This window comes from Anopheles coustani, chromosome 3 (assembly GCF_943734705.1).
Source record: "Anopheles coustani chromosome 3, idAnoCousDA_361_x.2, whole genome shotgun sequence".
Classification (NCBI taxonomy): Eukaryota; Metazoa; Arthropoda; class Insecta; order Diptera; family Culicidae; genus Anopheles; species Anopheles coustani.
The window spans coordinates 29,149,898-29,176,683 of record NC_071288.1 but is presented as its reverse complement, the minus strand read 5'-3'; the positions used below and the strand labels follow the sequence as shown (position 1 = coordinate 29,176,683).

Sequence of the window (26,786 nt, the reverse complement as noted above, 5' to 3'; positions counted from 1 at the left end):
TACACAAATAACAACAATCACTTAGATTTTATGAAAGGCGTCAAACGTCTGCAAATGTTGATATTAATAAGATTGGTTGAATAAAATTTATGCTATATTACGTTTTATCAGCTTTTTTTTAATGAGCATATGATACTTGCTTCTATCAACATGTTAATAGATGTATAATGTTGTTAGTTACATCATGGAGGAATTTATCGAGTTGAATCATGCAATATTAGTATCAGATTGTTTTGAAACGTTGAAAGTGAATGGTAGAAAATTGGTGAAAAAACAAAACAGAATACCTGAAATGATTTCTCATTTACGAAAAATTCTCTTTATATAAATTGTTAGTAAAATATGTTCGTCTACTTTTTTTCGAAACATATCTATTGTTTGTAAAATATTAAGGCATTTTTCCCACTTTTAAATGCTCACATTCCCTGTTTACCGAAAAATGAATATATTTATCATACGCGAGGTTACGATTAATGTTTTTCACTCCTTATAAAGTCTTGTATCTGAAGTGCACCAAAGTCAACCGAGAGCTTAGCAGCATTTATTAAACTTTAATCTTCATCGCGTCCCCTCTGAGGGCGAGTGTGCCTTCGCGGTAGTGCTCGGTAAACAGCCTCGGCACACGGCATACATAAACATAAATGTAAAATGTGTCCTGTTTGCATACAAATGGTTTTCTCCCGTGTAACTCGGTGACTATCCCCTCCTTTGCCGACTGGTCATGACTTTCTAACGACCGCAAGCGGTTTTGCACTGACTGCCCGATCTTCCGGTTGCCTACATTTATGGATTGGCAGCTTCACAGCAGCCCTGGGAAGCCGGTAGCTTTGTCTTGTGTGTGTGTGTGGGCGGGTGTGGGAAAAAAGGAGTCACTTCACGGGAAATGGAAATAAAAGAAAACACTAACCATAGTAAACGAAAAAGAACGCGAGGCGTTGGCATGAAGGCAATGGAGGGAGGCGATGAAGGAGATGAAAAAAAAACACACACACACACATACACACACAGATAAACGAAAATTGGGTCAATTACGGATTACATTTATAGCCATCGTCATCCTTTTCATCGTGTTGAAGGGAATCCGGCCATATCAGAAGATGGTCCCTAGGATGACGGATGGTTCGCTAGATGGACGGATGGCTGGATGGATGACTGTATTCCGTATGGTTTGACGACCAGACGTTGCGGATTGTGTGCAAGCGCCCGTCCAGCGACTGACACGCGGCGGCAAAAATATCCCTTTTTTCTAGGGATAACGAGCATACTTAAACCCACCGACCGAAGCCTCGGACGAGAAAGTTACAACCCGGGCCAAATGGAGTGCACAGCTGGATTTCCAACCAATTCGCGCCTGCCCTTTTTTCCAGATCCTGTAAGTAAAACATGGAAAATCATCTCGTCCCAACCCAACGTTTGGATTCGTTGGGTTTTTTTTTCCTGTTCTTTGCTCGCGTGGGATGAAATACAAAAACGGTGAACAGAAATGTTGACGAAACGTATCACGATGATGGGAATGAACTTTCGCGGAGGAAGTACCCACTCTAGAAAGCCTTCCGAACGGTCCTTTCCAGGGCAAATCTAAAGTGAGAAAAAATAGAAAACGACGCAAAAGTTTAGCAAATCGCTAGACAGAACGAAAAAAAAACAAGATAAATCTATCATTTTGATTTGCTTCTAACCCATGGTCGAGCATATTGTTCTCATCTCGTTTTCCACTCGCAACAGCTATCGGTGGCGCTATACGGCTGAAAAAAAAGACTAAGAAATGACATAAAAACAACACGACGAGGTAACCGTTTAAGAAGGCATTCTAGAGGGTTTTTAAGTATTACGCCCTTTCCTCCACTTCCGGATTATGTTGTCGGATTTAACTTTTCCCACCATTTCCTATCCCGCTAGCTTTTACTCTGCCTTTTGGCATCATTATTGGTGCCTCGGGAAGAGCTGGGAGCTTAAAAAGCATTTTATGAGTACCATTTTACTGACAACTTCGGCGAATGCGTTGATCCCGTTCGGGTCTCGGGAGAGTTTCCCGGAAACGAGGTACGGAGTGGTTCAAAGGCCATAAGTCCATTTCGTTGGCCGCTAAATTGATCAAATCATCTACCGGAAGTATTAGGGAAATGTTACAAAATGTTGGTTGATTGAGAATCCTTTCAATATACGGCTTTTAAACAAACGTTATGTCAATTTATCATCACCTTTGTAAATAAAGTCAATTGAATAAAAATTCTCTTTGCATTAAAAAAATAACCGATTATATTTGGCATGGTTTTTAGTATGACGAGAAAGGGATATAATCCACTTGCTTAAGCAGTGGTTTCCTCGGCAAACTGTCCCTACCCTAAAGAAACAACAAAGCTCCAGGGTACCAGATCGGATTGGTTGGCAACGGGACAAAGTTTTAAAATGCTCCGCGATAGACAGATTACCATTTACCAGCAAAACCGGTGAACGGTGTGGGAAAATCTGCCGCCGGAAATAAAACAAAACTCCACCCGACCGTAACACAAGAGTCAGCTAAATCTGCTCCAAGGTTTTTTCCAGCTTTGACAGCGCGCAAACTATTCCTCGCCTCATCGGTAGGTTCGAGCCGTGGACCTATCCAGCTGGTCGAGGAGTTTTTGTTTGCAACCATCTAGTTCCGCCCGACCATCCTTGACCACCACGAATCTGTTTTCGGTGCCCACCGGATCCAAGGCCAACTGTTGGCTTTGGTGGTAGGGATACGAAGGGAAAATACTCCCTCTTAGCTCGTCGCGAACGTGCGCTCTACCGTGCCTGCGATTGGATGTGGTATCCCGATTCGCGGAAAAAGGATTGGCTTGAGTTCGTTAGGGAAAGTGGCTGGCCGGGATCGCTGCACGGATCGCTGATGATGCGCTAAAACATAATCACGTTCGCCAACTGACGGCACCGCAAAAACCGGATGGGTCCAACGTGAGACTAAAGAGTTCTGACGACTAGAACGAGTCACTCTCGTCCTAACGATGCTTTTTTTTCCTCTTATCCCTTCGCTTTTTCACTACGCCCTTGCTTTTCGTGGTGGTTTGCTAGAAAACAAAAACTGAAGCTCCAAAGCAACAATGCGCTTGGTGTTACGCCTGATCTAATGAGCCATGCAAACCGTGTCGCATCAACTCGTCCTTCCGTGCCTGAGTTTTTCCCCCCCGGAAGTGCATCGTCGTTTATCGCCATGACAGCAAAATGATTCAGTTCGAATGTCTGCAGCGCGCTTTTTTGCTGGTTCATCAAAGTGGCGAAAGTTTCTGTTCCGGGGATTTTCCCCATTTTGTGCGGGTTGGTTGTTTTTTTTTGCCGGTACACAAAGGATCCACTATTAATAGTGCCACTTTTAGATGCGGTGGGGTGACGATTTGCATCAAAGTGGATATTTTTGGAACAAAACATCAGCAAAACATAATACTTTCAATGCCATGAATAGATGATGGGTTTTATTTAACAGATGGCTTCACCACCGCCAGACTGAGCTGTTGTTTATAGTCCGTTGATCACAATGAACTAATCAATTTGAGGTACACCGCGTACATTTCTAACATCGGAACCCTGCTCGTAATAGTTTTCAAATAAGAATGCTATATTGTTTCAATTTCATGAATCTTGTATCAAGTGAAAGCAATACTTCAACAATGGAATGCATATTCGTTTTTTCTCTTACAGAACACGTAGAGTTCATTTCACTACATATGTCTATTACTATACAATTAATTCTTCAACTGATCGATTAGTCGCAGAGACTGATTAAGGGCTTAGAGGCTTCAATGAAAAGATAAGATTCGGAAAAAAGAGTGGAAAACTATGTAAACAATTTGAGGTTACAAAATTTGATAAACATAATATTGATGAATTTAATTTACATGACGAAATAGTATGGTGCAGTATTCCAAATTGCTAAAGAAATGACCTGCACATTCCCTAGTGTGAATATATTTAACGCTTGCCTCCGGAGACCGTTCGGTTTCTTGAATGAAGAAGATTAAACATCATCTATAACAGAGGCTAGAAGAAAGCAGGTTTGATAATTTATCCATAATTTATATTGAACTCGTTGGTCGAAATAAGACGAATAGGGTAACTGTACCAATAGTGGTGCACTTAGTAATGTAAATACCAATTAGGTGTTATTAATGAGTGTTAAGAACACAATATTCTACATATTTGAATCAATTATGATCGAAACATGACTTTTCTTCTGAAAAACATCTATTTTCACCGTAAACCATACAAAATACAGGAAAAAAAGCGTATTTTTCTTCCTAGTCGGTTGCTCCTATTATGGTGGTATGGTTCCTATAGTTGTGGTATCGTGTTCCTATAGTGGTGGTAGTACGAAAAACTTGAATATATTTTGACTATTACTTATTTTTTAAGCATATTTAAAATAGAACGGTAAAATACTCCTTGACCAATGCGTTGTCATTGAAAAGACTGTATTGTTTTACCGAAATATGTCCAATTTTAATTCATAAAAAATGCTCTGAATATTACAGCTAAAACTATAGTATATGCTTTATAGCGTATAGTTCGCCCGCTTTCTTTTTTCTGTCCTCTGTTTCTTCTGCTGAGCCTTCTCTCCAGTTCCGCTTTGTTTATTTTGTAGAAACAGCATAAAATCACTAAATTTACCTGATTATATTGGTCAAAAATCGGAATAAAACTAAAATATACTTGTGAAAAAATCTATGGCTATTATAGGAACAACTCTGGTTTTTGTGCCTATAGTGGCACTATGGTAAAAACTATGAAAATATAATAAAATTATGCTAAAATGCACTAAGTTCGTGTAAATCAATTATATTGGAGTATGTAAGTAGCGAAATCATATAGTTTTAATGATTTTGCAGTGATTTATAGCCTTAGGGAAATCATGATATTCGTTATATATTCTTAAGGAATGCAGCATGTTGGGACAACCTGTATTGAAAATATGAATTTTGGAGCTTCTGTATTACGGAATGAGATGGTTCATCTTTTGAACACTCCGCAGAAGATCAAAGAACATTTCATAGAAGAACAAATAACTCCATTGTTTATTTATCGGCGTAGAGCTAGGATTTTATTCCACTAACACCACTATTGGTACTAGCTCCACTATGGGTGCACTTACCCTACTCACGAAATTGTTGGTGAATTTGTTAGGAAAAAATCTAGAAGAAAATTTATAAACTAAATTAATAATAAACTTTCATTAAATTTTAGAGTTAATCAACCAATTTCTTTGATATTTACGGCAACGAAACACTCTTTGAGGGTCCTCGATTTTCCCACAGCTTAGAGCCCTGGAATGGATTGCTCCAACTCTGATTAGCCTAATTCTTTCCAGCATACAAGTAGCCTTCAAGCATGTTGGGGGTTTGGTTATTCATATTTTGGTTGTTTTCCAAACCATCCCTGATTTAACTTTTCGCAACCCCACCCCTAATCTCGCATGCCCGTTCCAAACCGGAAAGGATAATTGAAAGTCTTTCACCGTACACAACCACAACATTCCGTTTAAAACAAACTATCATCACAACTCCAACTCCATTTCATTGCTCCGCTCACCCTAGTGCTCCGTCGATCGCACGAGTTTTGATGTATTTATGAGAAGAACCCGCTCAGCGAGGGTCTACCGTTGCTGCTGACAGCACTCTGTCGGGATGCGATCCGGCTGTGCTTGGTGCTGTTCCAGTGGGCAAACATCAAGCCGCACCAAAGCTTACCGTTGACCCGGCTTCGCAAACAGGGAACCGTGGGTAAGCTGTAGTGTAACGTGGTTGTAAAACAGGAAAACCTCCGAACTCAAAGAGCCCCCGGGAGACCGTTTTTCCCGAAAACTGCATTAGTAGATTGCTTGCTTTATGTGGTGATCAAACATCGTGTGTGCATGGTTTAATTTTAAATTCATCTGTTTAAAATGTATGTTTAACCAGGATGTTTGTTGGAAAAACTGATCTAAGGAAAAGATTGCAATAAACTGTGTCATAAATTGCTGTTTGTTGAATCGTCTACCGCAATTTAGTAGATTCGACAAGCCGTATATTTCCCATTGCAGTCCTGTCTAAGCCCACAAAACCTCTAAATCATGCCCAGAGTGTTAAAATGCCCTCTACATTCACACCAGCGCTTTGTCGAAAACCACAACGATATATTGAAACTCATTCCTTCCGACTTTTTCATCCTTTACCTTTCACTCTTTCTCTCGGTCTTTAAAATTGCTCCCCACAGGACAAATGAATGGGACGTACGTTAATGAATATTTTATAATTTACGATTTTCCAACAACTCGAAACGTCAGGCCACATCTCATCACGCCAGTGTTGGTGCCTCCGTTTGTTGTTCTAAGCCGAGGGAGCTGTGTAGGAGAATTGCATATCAGCTGCAGTCTACAACGAATCTCGTGAGTGTGCAAATTGAGAGCATATCGATTCGAAACATCACCACCACCACCGCAGGCACTGGTTCAGAGTGGATGGGAAAACCCGTTTCCGATTTGCCGGGAAAACGGAGCTTTCAGCACGAACATGTTAACACGTGGCAGCTACGCCGGAATGATAAGGTTCTAGCTCACGAAACTTCCCAGCAGCTACGTTTCGCACACCACCGAAAGTTTGCCACAACTCCTCCGGTCTCGCTTCCACACAACCGATGCCTTCCGTGCTCGTCGGGATGTGTTTTTCTTTCGTAGCTTCTGGCCATCTTGTTGGAGCTGATGCTGCTGCTGCTCCCTCGTCCGGAGTGTGGAAACATAGAGCAAAAATGTTTTACGATGGAAATATTTCACAAGCCCACACCTCTTGCCGGCGTGACTAGATGGCTTGTCCGGGGCATGCTTTCAGTGCTGTCAGTTTTCCCTCGATTTCTAGCCCAAAGCTAAACCCCCTGGGTACGCTTTTTCTCCCAACCTTCCCGTTACAGAAACGCAGCCCAGGTTTTGGGGGAGAAGCGGTGGGAGAGCGCACCGAAAACCGCTGTTAAAGTATTTACACTTCACCCCAACAAGCACGGAACGGAAGTGTTGATACCCATGGTGCACGTTCTCGTCCACATCCGGGATGATTTCCCGACCTCATGACACATGTTCGCACACACTGTTCCGTGCCACAGCCGAGGCACCTTGCTGTGGGGTTCAAGACGAAAGGAAGGATATTGTCATGCCATTGTACCACCGAAGGCGCATAACATCACCAGCAGCAGCAGCCGTTGGCACACTCACCAATATGTTGGATAGGTGATCCCGAACCCAACCAGAACCGGGCCGGGGAGTTGTGCGAACGGGTGGCAACATTCTTTCATCTCCATTCTATCGCTATCCTTTATGTCACTAACGATCACGGCTTCCACTCGGTGCTTTTCCGTTCGCTTTTGCTCCGGCGCGGTGTGAACGAAAAACTTCCCATCCAAAACTCTCGAGAAGGAAGGTGAGGGGGAGCGGTGCGAGGACGCGACATGAGCGGATTTCTTAGCTTGCAAATGACAAACTTCTTTCTCCCAAGGAAGGGCAAGGCATCCCTCCGTACAAATAAGACACTAAGCACACATTCATTAAACCAAATGGTTTATAGTTTGCGCAAGACGCCCTGAGCCGCCCACTACCCACCTATTTTCGCATTGAACCCTCCGGAAAAAGGACGGCTCCCATCCTCCCCCGGGGGAGGGCGGAAACTATTCGCGATTAGGTGACAAAACACTAGCGAAAGTTGGATAAATTTTCTCCGTAATTAATGCCACCTTGCGTAAGTTGCGGCGCCTAGAGCGAAGTTCGTTGTTTCGAAGGAAATACTTACCCGGTTCTATTTAACGATGGTATCGTCTTAATTTGCCATTGAGCTAGTCCACGTTGGGAAAATGTTAAGGAAGACGAAGAATAATTGCTCACGATGTATAGTTTCCTGGTTATTGCATGAGTTATCACTTTGCGGAAGAAAGCTTTTCCAAAAGGAAACTAAATATATTTTAATGGGAGTAAAATTTAAAAACTAGAAATAACACCAATCGTATAACTGATTTAACATTTTAAAAAGTTTTTCTGAAAATATATTTTAATGCAAGTAAAATTTTTCAAACAAACTTAAAAAAAACTACACATAACAACAAACGTGTTACTGGTTTAACATTTTAAAGTTTTCCATCGAATGCGGGAACCAATGGTCCTTTCGAAACACTGCACGAAACATAAACAAAATAAATTTTTCTAAGAAGCGCAACAAATGCTGATTCTCAAGGCCGACAATCGAGGAGGCTCTACATCAAATAATCATGTCTCTCCGTTTGAGTTATGTTCACATCTTGATAATATTTATCTACAGACACGAAAAAACACTCACACACACACAAAACGATGCCCAACGCAAGCAGTTCATTCATCATAGCGTTGATGCTTTTGAGTAAATTTACTTGAGCAAATTCCGTTTCCTTGCCGTCCCCCATCGGCGCTATCTACTTTACGAGGAAAAGCTCTCCCCTTCCCCCCTCCTCCCCCTCATTCTACGCAAGCGAGAGTGGAAAATAAAATTTGATGCTTTGCCATGGTGTATTGCTTTATTACTGGTTCATTCATGCGGTAACTGGTTTGTTTACTGTTGCGATTTTCCACGACAACGGTCGAAGGTGGATCCCATTCCATCGCAGTTGGCACGATTATTATTGGTGTCTAGAGAAACACAATCCACTTTGCCGGGGATGGCGTCTTGTGTCCGGCACCCCGGAAGTGATTTACGGTGTCAGGATGAACAAAAGGGCCTGGCGCAGCTTGGACGCACGAGATCAGCGCTTTCGAAGGTTGCTGGCTGTGGTATGATTTATGTGCAACGTGCGCATTGGCTAACAACAAAGCGCGCCACCCTGCTGAAGGGCGACCCTCCGATCAAACGATGGAGTCCGCAACATTCAAATGGGTCATTTAGTCTAAGGATGCGCTGGGGAGTGATAGGAAAAGATTTTACGACCGTCGTCAGAGGCAATTAGGGGTAAACAGTATAATGGCATCGTTGTGATCATGAACTTTGTACAGTCGGCTATTCTGCTATATGAAGACATGAAGTGTATTTTATAAGTTTATCATCAAACTGCACAATTTCTTCTAGTTCAATGTACATGTTTATGAAAATGTTTTATATAGGGTTTTTGTACTTTTCTACTGTTATTACTTAAGTTCACTTAAGCTATTTCTTTTTTCCGAATGAAGTATACAGCTTCTTATTTTCTTCCTGTAAACGTGTTACTTTCATCAGTCCAACGTTTTACTTTAACGGCGGCCAACCAAGTTCATCCTGTCCCAATATCTAGTCGCTCACCGCCATCTATTTGCTTTTCCTAATGGTTCCGGGTCGTCTTCATCATCAGAACCACTGCGTTGAAAGCCCATCAATTCTGTCGCATTTTCTTCTCCACTTAGTTCACGTCACGCGAAAGCTTTCAGAGGCGGGAAAATCGCCCGCGTCTCTCTGCGATGGCTCGTGAAAAATGGCATCACATCGAAAGGCTACTTATGAGACCGAGCTGCCAACGGGCTCAAAGTTTGCGCAAAGGACAATAATCGTTCGTTTCACTCATACTTTGTCAAAAAAAAAAAAAGAAAAAAGCTAGTCGAAGGAAGGTAGGAAAGGTAGCCGTGCATAACGAGCGATTAAATTAGCGCAATTTATTGCAGTCCCCCGTAGCCCGTAGCACGTTGGAGTATTTTTTTCCCGCCCACGTTTTCACCTGCCGGCACTGAGGAAAATGTGCATAACTGGCGAAAGTCACATCCCGCTTGCCAATCAACTAACCGGTCTCTATAAAAAAAGCCAGGAAGCTGAGGAAAAGTCAGCTCGTGATTCCACTTGCGGTTTCGCAAGTCGTCGTGATTTTTTTTCTGCAGGTTGGTTTAAAGAAACTCACCGAAATGAGGTTATGCTAAGATAAGCGAATTATGGCCTGTGCAGAAGCGACGTGTACTCTAACGCTGGGCAGTGAAAACCATTCTACACAGAAGTGCTCCAGTCGACAAATTAACCCCCGAACAGTGGTGCTGTTTATTTTTACAACATTACTTCTGTTTTATCAACATTTAATTGAATTTCGGTGTAGTATTTGTTTAGTGCCACCCATTCCAAAATATTATCTACATGAGTTCGGTTGTACTTTCCGCCAGTCTTTGAAAGTGTTCGCGCAATAATATCTCGCCGAATTGGTTGTGGTTCAGACACAATGAAAGGATAAAAGAGATGAAAAAAAAAACTCTTCCGCAGAGTAATCTCATCTCGGGTCAAATTAAATGCACAACAAGGCGAAAAAGGTACAAGGTAGTGGAAACAAACGGCACAACAAGCCCGCCGACTCGGGCGTAGTGTGCTTTTAACCCGATTCAATTACCGTCTGTAAATGATGTTACCGACTGTTCGCGGGTTGACGTTTGTGGAACGATGTAACCGTTAAATGGGATGGTTTAAGACTAATAAATATATTTCACCCTTCTCTTCCGGCGCTTGGTGCGGAAACGCGCCTGGTGTGGGTGAATTTAATGAAAAATTATTTTATCCTTTTCATGTTCCGCAAACGAAAGAAGGATGCTCGGAGAGGGTAGATTGTTTTTAAATTAATTTTTTTGAAGTTAATACCAGCGGGTAATTGGGAATTTTGAAGCTATTCTTTCTTTCTTTCTCTTTTATGTTCATAATATCATGTTTTGTATATCTTACACGTTGTAGTTGAGGTTAGGGTTGAAAAGTCATCAACTTTTAATGGATATTCTTCGGCACGATTTTTTGTTATCATGTATAAATAGAAACCCTTTCAATTGTTATTTTATAGAAAACAAATCGTTCGAATATTTTAATGTTTCATTTCAAACCACAATGACTTCCATTTTTACATTTGATTTCGCAACCAATAATCCCAGGTTCGATCCAGACCGTGTTCAATAAAATCCAGTCCCATGAAAATTGCGAGAGACGACCGGAAGTAATAAACATACCCCATACATAAAGCACTAGTATCCGCGTTTTGTGTTTGCCATTGCGCCGGTAGGGTTGTGCAAGTTTTATTTACATAACACTCATACATTTTTTTTTTGTCTTTCATTCGTTCTTGCATACGAAATTTCGTGTGAGCTCGCCAACACACACACGTCGCCTGGTAAGCCCGTTTAGGATGACAGGCTGTAAACATCGTTTATATCAATTCACACGGGATTTAAATGGCTCCCCGCCTACACCAACCCATTCCGTTCCATTGCGCATAAAACCACCACCGTTGGAACGCCGTTCTGCTGAGCTGGTGCTGTGTGCTGAGCGAACGAATTTTACCCGGGCGTTCGGGCGTAATGGGCCCGATGGTATTAAAAAGCGACAAAAAGCAAGCCGTTGATCGCTTGCTCCGGCATGTATCGCTCGACTGATGGGAAACATTTTATGAGCTTCCAAATCTACCTTCCGTGTACTTCCGGACGAGTCACTGCGGCACGGCACGTTGGTCACACAACCGTGCGCTTTCCGTGGGTGCCAAGTGTCACGGATGGTGTAAAATAGAATGCCAAATGAAACGATCTCGTAAAACTTAACCATCGCGAGCGGTGCGGCTGGCGTTGAAAGAGCGACGAACGACGGTGGTGACAGGATCCGACACATTATCAAACAATGTTTCAATCCCTTGTACGAGAACAAAGCGGCTGGCTCATCGGACGCGGTGTGCCAACAGGTACGACCGATGAAATTTGATGGCCGTTTGAGGTTTGCAACGATATAAATTCAAAGTATATAAAAATTTAGTTGAAAATTGATCAAGCCATATCCAGTTGGAAATTTCGTTCTGGTTTTATTTGGTTTTGGATTTTGACGAGGTTTTTAATGTTACGCCAGGAAGGAAACCCAAATTGTATTAGGTTCTTAGCGGATTGGGTAGAATGGTTGTTTAGTTTTTAAACCTTGACAGACTTAGATGGTGCCAACATTACACATATAAGCCCCTTAATATAAGAGCAGAAAAGATGAAACGACCTGGTTAAGAATGGAATTTTATATTGTAGTAACCAAAGCTTTCCATTGAGTTTGCCACAAAACACCAGGCGCCTCCATTTCTTACACTGATGGAGGCGCATGGTTGCTCACAAAGGTATTGAAAACGTTTCCAACCATCCTCGGTTCTTGTTCAAAAGTAACAAATAACAGCTTCGGTTCGCTCTGATTTTCCAATAAAGACAAATAACCTCATTTCAAGCAGAAGGCAAAAAAAAGTGTACATAACGGTGGAACGTTATTGTTCTCGCCAAATCAAGCGATACCACGAGAGGTAATCAAATTACTTCCGCCTCACGTAAGCGCCGGCTGAGAAATGGCGTCCGCAAATGTTCGGAGCTTAAATTAATTTTCACACCGTCCCGTCCGTTTACCTGCCTTCCCCCTTACCTTACCTTCGCTAAGACGCTTTCCTCCCTCGGATGCTTAGAATCGCTGAACCGAGAGACGGCTGGAGCGGTTTCAGAATGATTTGGAATCGGTTTAGCAGTCAAGTATTTGAATAAATAACTTCATCTTCAGCACGCTAAATTAAATTCATTATATGCCACTCATGCCTTACATGTGCCACGCGGTATTCTCACTAGCGCGTCGATCTTCGTTAGCGGCGTTCTCGGAGAATATCTCTATCTTCCCGCGTAGAGTTGCCGAGTGATGAGCCAATCACTTGCCGTCTCTTTGGTATGCTTTATTTACGATTTTACTTCCAACTGGTTAAACTATTTTAGGGTGAGCTTTAACGCCAATCGTTCGTTTGGCACAGAAAATAGCGTGTATCCTTAAAATTTTTAATGAAATTTATTTATGAGTCGAAACAACCATCACCATATTAAGTCTGAAAATCGTTTACTAGACTTTGTAATCATCAAAACAACTAAAATATTTCACCTCATGGTCGAAACGTGTCTAACGTAACTTTGTTTCATCAAGTCAAGCTGCTGATTGTTGATTCATCACGCACCTAGGCACATCATTTTATTCAATGGCCTTTCCTAGAAAGAGCCTACCGCAGGCTAGCAGCGCGTTGGCCGGACGTTGGTTGCGAAGGTTGGAAAATTAAATTTTATCCTTCTCCCACCACAGTTCCCGTCGGTCTTATCCCACGTTACCGATCGTTGTCCCTTTCGAGAACAACCATTGAAAATGGGTCGCGCGAGGGCTGAAGTGTGGAAAATGCTCTCCCCTCACTCCGTCCCATATCGTCTCACGTACCCGGGCGTCGATTTCATTGGCCTGTTACAGTGGCATCTAACTAAAACTTCGTTTAACGCCTTCTCACCTTTCGCAGGCGCGCGATTTCGGGGAGAGTGTTCACGCAGAGCGCTTGCTGCCGATGGTTGTGCGATTGAAAATCCGGAAAATCGAATTAACATTCAACGCTGGCACTGCTGCCACCACGACGAGCAAGGTTACCATTCGTTGTTCTAAGGCAAAGCAGAGGTCAATAATGGATGTGTTTATCAGCCCACCGGATTGGGCTTGGGAGCACACCCGCCTCGGCGCGGTTGGCCCCGGAAAAACGGGATTTTAATTAGAAACAAAATTGTTTTAATCGCAATCTCTTCATCTTGTGGGTTGGGAAAGCCGACGCGCGGTTGGTGCGGTGAATGGAACTGATTTGATTGCGGACACCATCGCACTTTTGCATCCGATCTGGCATTTCGATCGCTTGCGAACCGTGACCATGATTTGATGCGATTGTTTTCGAGTGGAAATTAAATGACGCACATCAATGACCGAAGGGAAAATAGATTCAATGAACGAGCTAATTGGTCATTAGGTATTTTGGCAAAAAAAATGTGCGGCCAAACGTCGTTGTGATTTGTTTATTGCAAATAGGTGTGACGATACGATACAGGGCAGTCTTGATTAACAAACAGAAGAATGTGATTCCACCAACAAAGTGTCAAGTTATTTTCATGTTGAACAAGTGAAATAAAAATGTTTCTCTTATTTTCCATCATTTCGTGGGGTAACAGAGCTGGAGGAAAGAAAAATATGTATTTAAATTCAGCTCACCTGCACTCGGAGCAATATAGCGGGGTGGGTCAATAATTTTCAAATGTTATTCATGGGACATCCAAACACCCATTCAAACAAGCTGTTGTTTGTGAATTATTATTATTGCTACCACACCTGCTGCGCCAGGCGGGGTAGGGCACACACAAATCTGGCAATAACGAATGACCTACTCCACAACTGATTTATTAAAACGTACCTTTTGGCTTCGTTCTTTTCTTTACTAAAATTTTTTTTTTCCTTTCCTCAGCCACATCACCCGAACGGCGGGATGGTTACCACCGATCGAGAACTGGGTGCAGACGAACGATTTGCCCTACGGTTGGGAGAAGGCGATCGATCAGAAGGGTCAGCCGTACTACATCAAGTAAGTATGAGGGAAAAAAAATTTAGATTACTGTAAAAGATTACTGTATTTACATCGTGCCGTCTATTATTCGCAGCCATTTAAACAAAACCACCACCTACGAGGAACCGATCAGACACCATGGCAACGATTCCCCACCCGAGCCGCGCGTCGTCATCCTGCAGCGCAGTCCAACGCTCGGCTTCGGCTTCGTCGCCGGCAGTGAGAAACCTGTGATCGTTCGCTTCGTCACGGAAGGTGGCCCTAGTGTAAATAAGGTGAGTCCTGAATTGCATTAAAACGTGCAACTTAAATAGTTAATCTGTTACTGAATTTACTCGCTCTCTTGTCATGAACACTGTTCCAACAGCGGTTGTGGCTCGGCAGTTCATTGAAGCAAGAGCAGATTAATTCAAAGGCGGTAATGCCTTGGCACACTTGGAATCACTTAAAGGCATCATAAACTTTACACCGAACGATGTACATTGTGCTTAATTTTCGAGTATAATTGAATACCCGTGTAAAGTTGAATAATTTAAGCTAATGATATTTGCATATTTGAAAGCACGTATAAGCGGTGCTCTTTATTCATACCTTTTTATGGCCACCTCGCAATGTGGCTGGAAGGCACACCGGGCGGTCCCTTCCGTTTCGGGCGGTGGGTGGCGTTAAATTCCGCCCGCTTTCTCCATTCGGTGGTCCTCCTAATGCTCTTGGTTTTTCCCTTTTTTTTATTTCGTTCATCTCCCTCCGTTCTACTCCGCAGCTGGAACCAGGTGACCAAATATTAGCTGTAAACGGTGAGGACGTCAAAGACGCACCCCGGGACCATGTGATACAATTAGTTAGAAATTGTGAAACCTCCGTCACGCTGCTGGTATGCCAGCCGCAGCTCTACAACGCAGTCGGGCGGAAGTCGACCCTGCTGTCGGCGGGCAAGAAGGCGAAGCTAAAATCACGCCCGATCCGGGTCCGCTTCGCCGAGAGTGTTTGCGTGAACGGGGCGCCATTATTTCCGGTAAGTAGCACCCGACCCGACCCCCCCCGGCCGTCTGTCGGGGATGGAGACGGCTTTCGTTTTGTTTTATTTTACCTTTAGTTTTTCTTCGTCTCACTCACGTGTGGCTGGATGTGCGTGTGTGTGTGGGTGAAGCCACCGGGAGGAGGGTGGTTCCACTTGAGAGGTGCCCGGAGCGTTTTATTTCTTGTTTCCGGTTCGCTTTCGTGTCGCCTCAGGTTTTCCAACCGGGAAGAAAATCGTGCTGGCACGAAAAGACACGAAAACCGCGCACGGCGCACGGAAAAAAAAGCGAACCACAACCTGAATCAAACCACCCTTTTCCGTGGTGGCCGAGTGCCAATTTGCGATTTCGTACATTTTTACTTACCGCAGCCCAGGAGAGAAAAAAAAACTTATAAAAACTACCACTCGGAACAAACGAACGGTTGAACGGACGGAACTAATTAAATTTAAACAAGTCCCGCACAGGTTCATATTTTCACCAAGGTGATGGTGGTGGAAATGTCAATCCTCCAGGGAAGCCGGGTAACAGGCAGGACAATTTACGAGGCAAACCCCCCGCCGGTGGCCACTTGGTTTTTTGCTATTTATTCGAGCCGGCCACACGGACAGGAAAAGTTGGTCGTTGATAAAACAGTGGTGCCTCTTTTGCCAAAAGAATCGAATTATATTTCACCTTTTCAACATCTTATTTTCATTGAATTGGAGTAACCTTTTCGAGTTGGTACTTTCATACTCTTCTTCCTCAGACATGTTAAATTATTTTTAATTGTTTCATATTTTACCGATTTCAAAAGGTTGGGTTGATTGATTTAGATCATGGTTTAAGAAAGCATTATTTTACCACCTGGTGTTTGCTTCTTTTATTACCAAATGATTTTTTAAAATATTTATCCAAAAATGTATCAGTGGTACAACAATTTCACCGAGCGAACAAATCAAACGGACAAGTGATTCGATAAAGCAACATTTACAAACACGAAACGAAAAGTGATGACCCTTTTTTCGTCGTTGTTCGTAATCGCTTCCGTATTTTCATCCCGACAACCTGCCGCTTTCAACAACTTTCCTGAAGCCTTCCCTAATCTCCATTCGGCATCGCGTCGAACTGTTCTACTCGAAACAATGGTACTCGTGTAGCGCTGTTGTTTTCCTTCAAAAGCCACAACAAACTTTTCCCGCGCACCCTGCGGTCGTGTCGGAGGCAGACACTCGTCAGCAAACTTCTCCGATAGCGATCGACGGGAGGCAAACGGGCAACTCTTGCCTGCCGCGAACCCCGCTGCCCGCGATCTAATCGCGTTTTCCACTTTCACACCGCCGAAAAATCATTTATCACAACAAATTGCCAAAGTTCCGACCCCACGCCCCCCCATTCCCCCCAAACCACATCCGGCCACTATCGCAACTCAATCAAGCAAGCGACTCGCAGGTCGCGCGTTCGGTACCAGAACGCCCACGGGACTTCCGCCCGATCGGCTCCTAGTTGGTGGCTTGTTCGAATGGTAATAAAATTTCCAAATTGAATTAATCATAATAATTTGATGACATGAAGTTTTCGAGCGATTCGGGGTTTTTTTTCCCTTCCTCTTCGTCTTCGGGCACATCTTTTCGTTGTCACAGTTTGTGAGAAGCCTACAGCACGGGGACGTTTCTGGGCGCCGACAGAAATTGTTGCGTTCCATTTCCAGTCATGCTGCCATCATCAGTCAAATAATAAACTGGTGGAAAAGCCCGCACCACCGAACACCGACTGTCTCGGTGCGTTTTTTCCCGGAAGCCAATAACAACGGAAGCCCGTTAATCACGCTGATAATAATGGTGCATGCCTGGGCGCGCTGGCAAACTACCCATAAAAAGACATGGAGTACGTTTTTTAAGACCGCCGCTTTTTTTTTTTAATGGAGGCGCCAAGTACTTTTCTTCACGGGTACGTGATTTTTTGATGGCCCCACTCTACGTCGTTTACTCTCGACCGGGAGGGTGGGAGGGAAGCTTCATTGGTAACATTGTCATCCCTTGCAGCAGAAAGACGGGGACAATAAGTGGTAGTTCGAAGCTTGTCGACACACACCACAACGAGTTCTTCGTGCTCTTGTGCCCCCCCAGGGTTTCAACATAATTAATCATTGAGATAATAATCGATCAGTACTTGCGTCGATGGTTCTTCGGAACGTTTACGCTCGTCGGAGATTATCGTGCAGCATCTGGTTCATCCATAAAATGGTTAATTATTGGCGGCTGTTTTTACAGGCTCCGAGGTTTTCGCTGACATCATGCAATGGGAACATAAGTACTGGAAATTGATTTTTATCGTTCATTGATGGAATTTTATTTTTCCTATCGATTTAAGGGGTTTCATCCAAAGTTAATTAAAACTGACCTATTTTCCTTTAAATTTAAATTACTGCATCAAATTAAAAATAATGCTTTTCGAACAACGTTCTCCATTTGTGAAGTAGTATAAATGGGAATTGTGTAGTTCATTCTGAATTCATTTTCCTTTGAACTTTGTTCATGTTCGTTTTAGCTGGAGAATATTTTGGGAAAGAGTGTTCTAATTACAAACATTCATTCGTAGACAATTTTTATCGTCATTTTAATCTTAACGCATTCACTTCTCATATCCTAAGATAGATGAAAAAAGACATCTCTATCTTTCCATTTAGAAATTGTGCTAGCAAAAAAGGAAATTGCCCAAAAGTGGTTCATTTCCATGGGCTTCAACAGCGCGAGTAAAATTAGCAGCACCATTCGATGGCAATCACGTCGCACAGGAAATGATTTCGCTGACGCAAAATCGGGCAGAAATCGGGATCCCAAACCCTTAAGTGAACCGTTCGTGCCACGGACCCCAAAAGGACTTTTTCGAAAAGTGGGCGTCAATGAATCGCTCCGAGGTTTATGCTTTGCCACCTTCGTGGGTTTAAAAATAAAAATATGCTTCTGCCCCCCGCTTTTTGCTGCCTCTTCATTTTCGAGCACATCAACCCTACTTTATACACAAGAGAGGATAAAATCGAAGGTAAACCTCCGCAAACCTGGCGCCCTATGTATGCGGCCTTCCCGACGGGTTGGCCCACTTCGTGGAGAACTGGTGGAGGGGCGACAGAAAATCACAACCGCACCCAGCCACCATGACAAAACATAATTAGAGCCGCTTTAGCTCGAAACGGCCCTGCATAGGTGGGAAAAGAAGGACGCTTCTACCTCAATCACGGTCGGCGCCGATAGAAAAACTGGTCTTTCTCGTTCGGTTTGCCTCCGGGGGAAGGATATTCTGTTTGCAAAGCGGTAAAAAATGTGATGAGCCCCTTGTTGGGGGGTAAAGTTAACTGCTAGTTAGCTCCACGACAGTTTTCTGTTGACGCAGAAATTAATTGGTTCGTTAGAAATACTGCTCCTCCCAGGGTCTAGAAACGTGGATGGATAGGGAAGATTTTTTTCCTTGTTTGTCACATGATTTCACGATATCCTTTTCTGTTGTATAACCTTCTTTCTAACCGTCCCATCAACATCACCATCATAATCATGGGTAGAGCTTAGCATCGTGTTGATAACAGAAAAGATTAGCTTTGCTTTCCTCTCGTTGTGTAACAAAGAAAGATGAGCAGCACTTTTTAGCCAAGATGAAAAACAAATAAAAAAAAAGGTTGCATAACGTTTTTTTTAAATATTTAAAAGTAAGAATTACTATTTTAAAAATTGAGCTCAATAGTTTAATAGGTTGTAGAGTACACCACTATCAACTCAATGTCTACCTCAAAAGGATTAAACTTCGCTTTCACACCGTCTCATAGCGGTTATAGAGAACACAAGGAAAACTTCAACTACAGCTTGAACGATCCACTTCACATTGATCAGATGTTTCCGATTGTGAATGCTAGAAGTGAAGCTTCGCAGAATAATTTATCCTCACACCGTATAGACCCAGAAGGTGCTGAATAATAGAATCGTTGATTTTTATTGAAGCACCCTTGAGCGATTCTGGCTATTCTACCTTCGGAAGCTAGCGGTCCCGTACTTCGACGAACAGAAAGGTCTCATAACGGATCATCTAATCCAATTGCACGGGAAACTGAAGAGACAACTGTGAAATCGAACAGACAATACAGCTGGCCACAGATTAAACGATTCATTGTGCTTCTAAATTCTCGCTCGTGAGCACATGCCCCGGTATCATAAATTGATGCCATGCGCCATCCATCGAGCAAACGAGAATTCTGCTTTTCGTTCCATTTCGTCTGCCGTGTGATTCATAACTCGTTTTCCAACGATGATGATCCTAGTCAGTGCTTGTCTTTAGGCTGCCAATGGCAAATAAAATGAAAAACCGTCCCACATTCCCGTTCGTTCTCTGTTGACTTTAAAGGCGGTTTTAAAAAAGGGTCAGGATTAGAATTTACTCTCCGCAACCCTATATAAATTATCATCTCTCACACTCGGGCTTGAGTGGGCCCCCGTTTGGGACGGATGGACGAGGTCCGCTACGATGCGGTACAATTCTTCACGAAACACACAAAATTGTATCTCCAAGCGGTAAACCTTGACGCCTCTTGGCAGCTCCAATCCTAATGGAAAGCCTCTGCGGTTGAGTCTGGCTCGGCTGGACAAGCGTTTTCTTTTCTTCCGCCCCGACCCGGCCAGTAGCATAGTTAGGGACGAACCGTAATAATTTACCGTTGACATTAAGTGAAAAAAGTAGCCACGAATATGTCATCCGCAAAAGGGTGCCCCAAGGGAGTGGATGGCCAAATCTTTTCCCACGCAAGAGATTATTAGCCGTTCGTTGGCTGAAGATGGTACGGAGCTTGGAGAATAAAATCAGTTCAAGTCTAGAGAAGTGCTAAGAACGGATGATTTCAGTCGTGAGATGGGTGAATATCATGCTATTTGTGCGTTTTTTCAATCTATAAGTTGTCAGTAATTAACCTAATTATCCGAATCTGTTCCTTACAAAAGGGTTATTTTGAAGTCATGAAACATTCCAATGACTAACAATTTCATTGTGTGAATTAAACACCCGAACAACAGCAAGTGAAAAATGTTATCGATCAAAAATATCTTATCAGTAAAATGTCCTATTTCCCAACCTTAGCCGATTCGCTAAGAAACACAAAATGATATCTAATTTTATCGTCTTGTATAAATTTTTATTGCATTTTCACATAGCCTCGGCATACTTGGACCGTTTTTTTTTGTTTGTTTGTTTTTCGCTTGCGCATCGTAAAAGGAAACGATTTTCTTGTCACTAGCCCTGGTGCCAAACGGACGAACCGGAGGTGCCAACGTTTCCCGGGCGTCCCCGAATGGGGTGTCCGTTCGTACGTTCGCTTTTCTTTACTTATTTATAAATAGATCCATTCTCGATCCACGATTTGCGGACCGCGCCGCAATTCGCAGTATTTTCTCGTCGCTCGTAAACGGCCCCGAACTGAAACGGCACACTCCGGAACCCTTCCGAATGCTAGCACTACTCTGCTGATTAGGTCGCTTTCAGGGCCCGGGTCAGCGTCGAAAAGAGGCAGGTGAGGAGTTGGCATGGATTCACCCTGGCAATTTGCCCAAGACATCGGTTGGGATCGCCGTGCATCGCAAGACGTGGTCCTTAATAAAGTCGACGAAAAAGCGAAAGCCAAGGACGAAATCATCCCTTTGGTGTCGGGGAAAAAAAACCAAAGAGACGGCCAGCAGTGTTTTCATTTACTTCCTAGTCGCACCGGAGTCCAGTAGAGCGTTAGGTCTAACTTGTCCTTGTTGGTTTTCTCTCTCGCTCTCTCCCTTTGAGATCTTTTTTCTTCTATAAACAACTTGTCCTTTTTGGGTCGGTAAAACTCGTGGCCTGTTTCCCCGGACCGGGTTGCTGGTTGCAGGACCGATCGGAAGGTGTATTGGCCAGATGATGATTCGGGCACCTTAAGATTAGCATCCTTGCTCGCTTCGCTTCAGCGTTCCAACCCGAGTGTCGTCTTCGTCGAAATAATGGTCCGGTGTTAGCCGTCCGATTTCGGGTACGGTTGCGCAAACCCGGGGAAGCATGAACCCCGAGATGGATGTAATCATAAGGCACCGCAAATTGCCAAGCGCTATGTTGTTACTACGGTAGACAATTTCGTTTGCGAGGCAACCCTTTTTTTATCTGGGGGCACATTTTTCTTTCCACCCCGTTCGGGGGCCCTAAGTGGCAATTTGTGACGGTGACAAAAAGGAACATCAAATGGATTTCCGTACACCATCCCCGAGGATGGTTGACCTCGGCGCAAAAGGGATTTGCCAAAGGGCAGTAATGGACTCGTAAGCCGGTAAAATAACTACCATTTGAAAAATAAACTCCCCCGTAAAGTACACAAATCTATATAACTCTTTACGATGTGTTGCCGCGTTTCTTAAAATCTGTTTTCGAAACTCAATTGCTGTGTTTAGCTCGAAACTGTTTTATAGCATAACCATTTTCTGGTAAAATGCAATACAATATTCTTTTTGCTACATCCTCTTTTCTCGATCACCCTAATCCAAACAAATTCGTCCTTGGTGGAGTGTATTTCTTTGAAAATATTTCGTACTTTTCTCCGCCCAAACACACCACCGAGCTACATTTTCCACAAACCCCTTTCGCAGAATCTATCTACAGAAAGGAACGCCTAATTTCGGGGTAAAATATTTGATTTATGGTATTTTAGTAATGCTTCCAACCCGCGCGCACCCTCGTAAACTGTTGGCATTCGGATTAAAGAACTGCCTGCTGGTGTAACAGTGGGGGACCATCCCGCTAAAGGTAACAAGAAATTCTCTGCTAATGATGTTCCATGTGCGCTAGTCCCGGTAGTCCATCAATCCCAAAAATTCGACGGGTCGTCCACATTGCGTGAAAGCTCTGTGAGGAAAATAAACAAACCTTAAGTTGGGACTTTTTATGAACAGAGTTTGTCTGCCCTTTCTTTTCCGGGCCCGTAAAGCTTGATGACTTTGGTCAAAACGACCCAACTGGTTGCTTCAAAGGATCGCAAAACCGACAACAAACACAAGTTAAGGAATGCAAATTGTTTTTCCTTAAGAAACAAAAATATTCCGGGTAAGCTTTGTGGTGGGTAGCTCGGTGTGGGCGGGAAAATTTGTTTCCATTTTTCCTCTTTTTGATTTGCCGTTCGACCTTAGTTTGGTACGCTGTACGCAATACGCTTGGGAAATTCTTGTTAATTTGAAAACAAAAGCTCAAAGTATCAACCAAAGAAGTACTTCAAACTTTTTAATGGATTTAATGTTAGAAGCTTCTTTATCAAACTACAAGAAATCATTTTAATGAATGACATTTTATGGGAAAAACCAAAAGAAATTGTATGGAAAATAACTTTTGATAAGAATGCCGAACATACAGAAAATAATAGGAATAGGAAAACCCGTCCCTAAAGCCATGTAACCTTAGAGAGTGAAATGTAGAACAAGAAAATATCACTCTAAGGAAAATGAATATTGAATTTTTCGGAATTTATTAAGAAAATAAATGTTGAGAGTTTCGTTTGTTCAAATTTAGTATAAAATGTTTCACTTTCTTTTTAAACTTATGCTTATGATAAATGCTTTTTTTTACTCCTAAACAGCCTTTTGCGACATTCAGTAATATCTTTAATGCAACGATTAAAATTCACACCTCAGTGAAAAGAATATAAAAGTTTATACAAGTCTTTGAATATTTATTCTCAACTCCTCGAACGGAAACGCCCAAACGGTCCAAAGCTAAACGCAACATAACACTGCGAAGAGAAGGTTCAAGCAAACATTGTCAACTCGAATCGAAACCCCCGGTTCCCGCACAGCCGAAGGTACTCTCGAAATCATTCGTGCAAAAAGGTGGAAAATTTGATTCCCCGATCGGTATCGGACTTAACAAACGACCCGTTTCCGTTGATTCGATTTTTCGTTTCATTTGCCTGCTCTTCGTCGAGCCGAGAGATGATAAGGAGGTCTCCTGCGAAACCCCAACCAATCTTTTCTACTATCGGCATGCATTCGGTTGGAAGGTTGGAAGTTGAGAAGTATTACCGTTTGCAGCACTGCAAACCGTCGGCGGTAGCATGTCGACCTGGACGGACCGGGGTTAATACCTGCCCTACGGAAGAATCATGTCGGCCCCTTGAAAAGTATGATATCGTGGTAACATGTAAAATGGTTCCCTCCTCCGACCTTTCGCTTTGTTGCCAGCAATCCAAATATTTAGTCTAGGGATTGTACGCGCCATATGACATGATATCGGGATTCACGTACTTGTTTGCACATCATGCCGTCTGCCCTCGGTCGGGTTTCGGGAGAACATGCCGGAAGAGCGTTCCTCTGTCGTCGAATGACATGTTGGCGCATCCGGGTGTACATGTTACGTGCGATTTTTTTTTTTTTTTTGAAGAAGACAACCACACGCCATCTTGCGCGGTTTGTATTTCTTATCAGTTTTCTTATCGAGTCTAGCGAAAACATCTTCCGTTGATGCGATCGCGCACGTTGTCGATTTTCTTAAACCCCAACCAAAAAGAAAGGAGTGAGGTCGACAATAAAAAGAAAAATGTTATCTTGCATTAACTTAAACACTTAAATTATTATTTCTGATCCTTCTTTATGCTCACCGTTGGTAAAATTAACCTTACTATACTAAAGCTCCAATAGAAAATAAAATTTATTTAAAGTTGGCTTTTTCTTAAATTTCACCAAGAATCGGTGAGTTATTTTAAATTTTCAACCAACGGTTGTCAGGTTCAAAAGGTTCTACATCGCTTCGATTGCGCTCTTTAATTCGATAAACCATTCGCCACCGATGGCACCCTTCGACCCAACCCGATCTATCTTTTATTTAACCTTTAAGTTTTCACCCAGCTGATGCCGGGTACGCTCTCCCGGTCGCTGTTTCTTTGTGTATGCGTGCCCATTCGCTTGGCGGAGATGTTGCCGGGAAAATCTACATATTCCCAGATCCTGCTCTCGGCAGCGTACCGGCGAAACGAACCAGAATCATCAGACCTTGGAAAATGATACATTTCCAGTATGTGTGTTCAGCGCCTTCCGGTGCTGGCCGGTTTTTTACCTCCACATTCACGCCTGGTGGGTGTTTCTTTGTTGGCAGTGGAAAAGCTTGCTCGGCAACCCTTATCATGTTTCCGATTGTTCCGGCCCCGTGGACTCGATCATCGCCGCCCGGCCCGGCTCCGAGAGAAATAAACGGCGTGATTTAACGTGGCAAAAAGTGATTCCCATTTTCCGCGGTCGGTGGTAGGAAGATGGATCAGTAGAAGCAGGAAAGGATGGCGGGAGGATGTGTTGCAGATGTGCGAACAAACGATATGGAAATTTTTAACCAATCACTGCTGGCAAAGCACGTCCTGTGCCTGATAGGCACGGTAATGATCATAATCGTGTTATTTCGATGGATGTTTTTAAACGAAACGAACCTATTTTGAATAAATAAAATACAAATCGTAGAACAAACAGAGGACCTCCATCGAAAAATTAAAGCAAATTGTTTCCAAAGCAGAAGAGGATTTTTAAAGCATGAGGTAAATTTTTGTTTTAGGAGAGAATAATAAAAACCAAATGTGTTTTTCATTCTTTTACGGACCGGAACAAAACAATCAATAGTTCACAAAACTGTCATTTCCAATTGGAAGAATTTAAAAATAAAAAAAAACTTTTATCTTTCACGAAACATCAGCTAAAACGCCACTAACAAAACACAACCGGACCGGACTGTAAAGCAAAGAAAGTGAAAGAAACCGACCACGACGTATCTCCACCTTCTAGCGCAGACAAGAAGCAGTGTTTAATCCCGACCACCACGCCTGGGCTACCGGCGATCGGTTACTGAATAATTAAGCTGGCAAATTTCTGCCCCGAGAATTATCCTACCTAGTCCACTGCCATCGGTACGCCACACAAATCTCCGGTGGGGGTGTCCTCCGGAAGCTTCCGGTGCTCTGCAGGATGGGGATGGGGGTGAAAAAGTTTTCCCGAAAAACGTTCACTGCCTGTCGCCACCACTATGGAGCGCTGGTAAATCGCACCGAGGAAGTGGAGGAAAGGTTGTTCCGGAAGTGAGAAATAAATGCACCGAAACAATGTTATCAACGTTGCCTCAACACCGGGTCTCCGGGAATGGATGGTCAGAAAGCCGACCGAGTAGTAGTTCATATTCAAAATCCATGCCGGATGAAATCCTCTCCGACGAACCCGGGAGTTCCGGTGGTGACCGGGTACCGGGGGTCAGGAGGTGGTTCACCACAACGCCCAAACTCCCGGCCGGTACGTGTGCGTGTACGTTTGCCGGGGCGCACTGTGTTCGTGGAGTTCGTTAGAGGCGTGGAGTTTAACGATTCGACTATCTGGGGTTTTTAACCCAAAACAATTTGCGCCTGCATTTTTCATGCGCTCGCCTGCAGCCGCCGGGACCGCCGGAATCCGGAAATTAATTAATTTCTCGCTGAAAAATGATTCCACCGAAACCGACAGAAGAGCGTGGGTTTTCGTTTTTAAGGAGGCAAATTATTTGCACTTTGCGCTCGTGCATTACTCTTCGCAATAAATCGTCTCGGTGCGCAAAGACGAGGCGTCTGGCGTGCTTCTTTCAAACTGCTTATTAATGGCACCGTGGGCTCTCGGAGGGATTTTAAAGTTTTCAAAGTTTGCCTAACCTATTAATAAAAACCCGGATACACCGCCCTTTTTGCTTGGTTTATTTTATCAACCATTTTTTTCCTATTTCTCCTTAGCCATCTGCCTTTTCTCTTGGCGATCTGTGCGTGCCACCGATGGCGAACGTGCTGAAGGTGTTCCTGGAGAACGGTCAAACCAAATCGTTCAAGTACGACTCGACCACCACTGTGCAGGTTGGTACCGGAAGCGGATATTTTCTTTCAAATTCCTTTTTATTTTCTTACCACTCCCCGAACCGGAAATTAACAAACCTTCCTATTAATATTAACCGTGTACCTAACAGAAACCCCCCCCCCCCCCCTAACAATATGATACCCACCTCGTTCGCTCATCCCACATCCCCTTATACTATCCTTTCTTCGAGGTCCTTCATTAAGCAAAATACCCTCCCGCTTCATCTGAGCAAAGAGAAGATAAAAAGGGGGCTTTCAAACAAGCCGCCAACTAATTGATCACCCTTCAACAAACATTTATTTTTCTCACCGCTCCTTCCCCTTTTCTCACTCTCGCTTTCCGTTCGGAAACCCTTCCGGAATCGACCTACGCTGCTGGATGCTGCTGGGAACCGCCTAGAACGTTGTTACATCGTTACGCGATAAGTTGTGCCTAACCGCCGGTGAGCACTTCAGTCTGGTGGTGGAGCACGTGAAAAGTTTAAAGCGCAACAAGCTCACGCTGCTGGATCCGCAGGAAACGGTCGCCCGGGTAAGTA

General features: G+C 43.4%; 1 protein-coding gene across 1 annotated transcript in view; it reads left to right on the top strand.

Annotated features, from left to right (window-relative positions):
* Positions 1-26,786, top strand: part of LOC131260411 (uncharacterized) — a 110,654-nt gene that overhangs the window by 73,794 nt on the left and 10,074 nt on the right. The window contains exons 3-7 of the mRNA XM_058262122.1: positions 14,266-14,382; positions 14,459-14,639; positions 15,128-15,379; positions 26,131-26,247; positions 26,648-26,779. Of these exons, the coding sequence (XP_058118105.1) occupies positions 14,266-14,382; positions 14,459-14,639; positions 15,128-15,379; positions 26,131-26,247; positions 26,648-26,779 (799 nt within the window). The remainder of the gene's footprint in view (positions 1-14,265; positions 14,383-14,458; positions 14,640-15,127; positions 15,380-26,130; positions 26,248-26,647; positions 26,780-26,786) is intronic.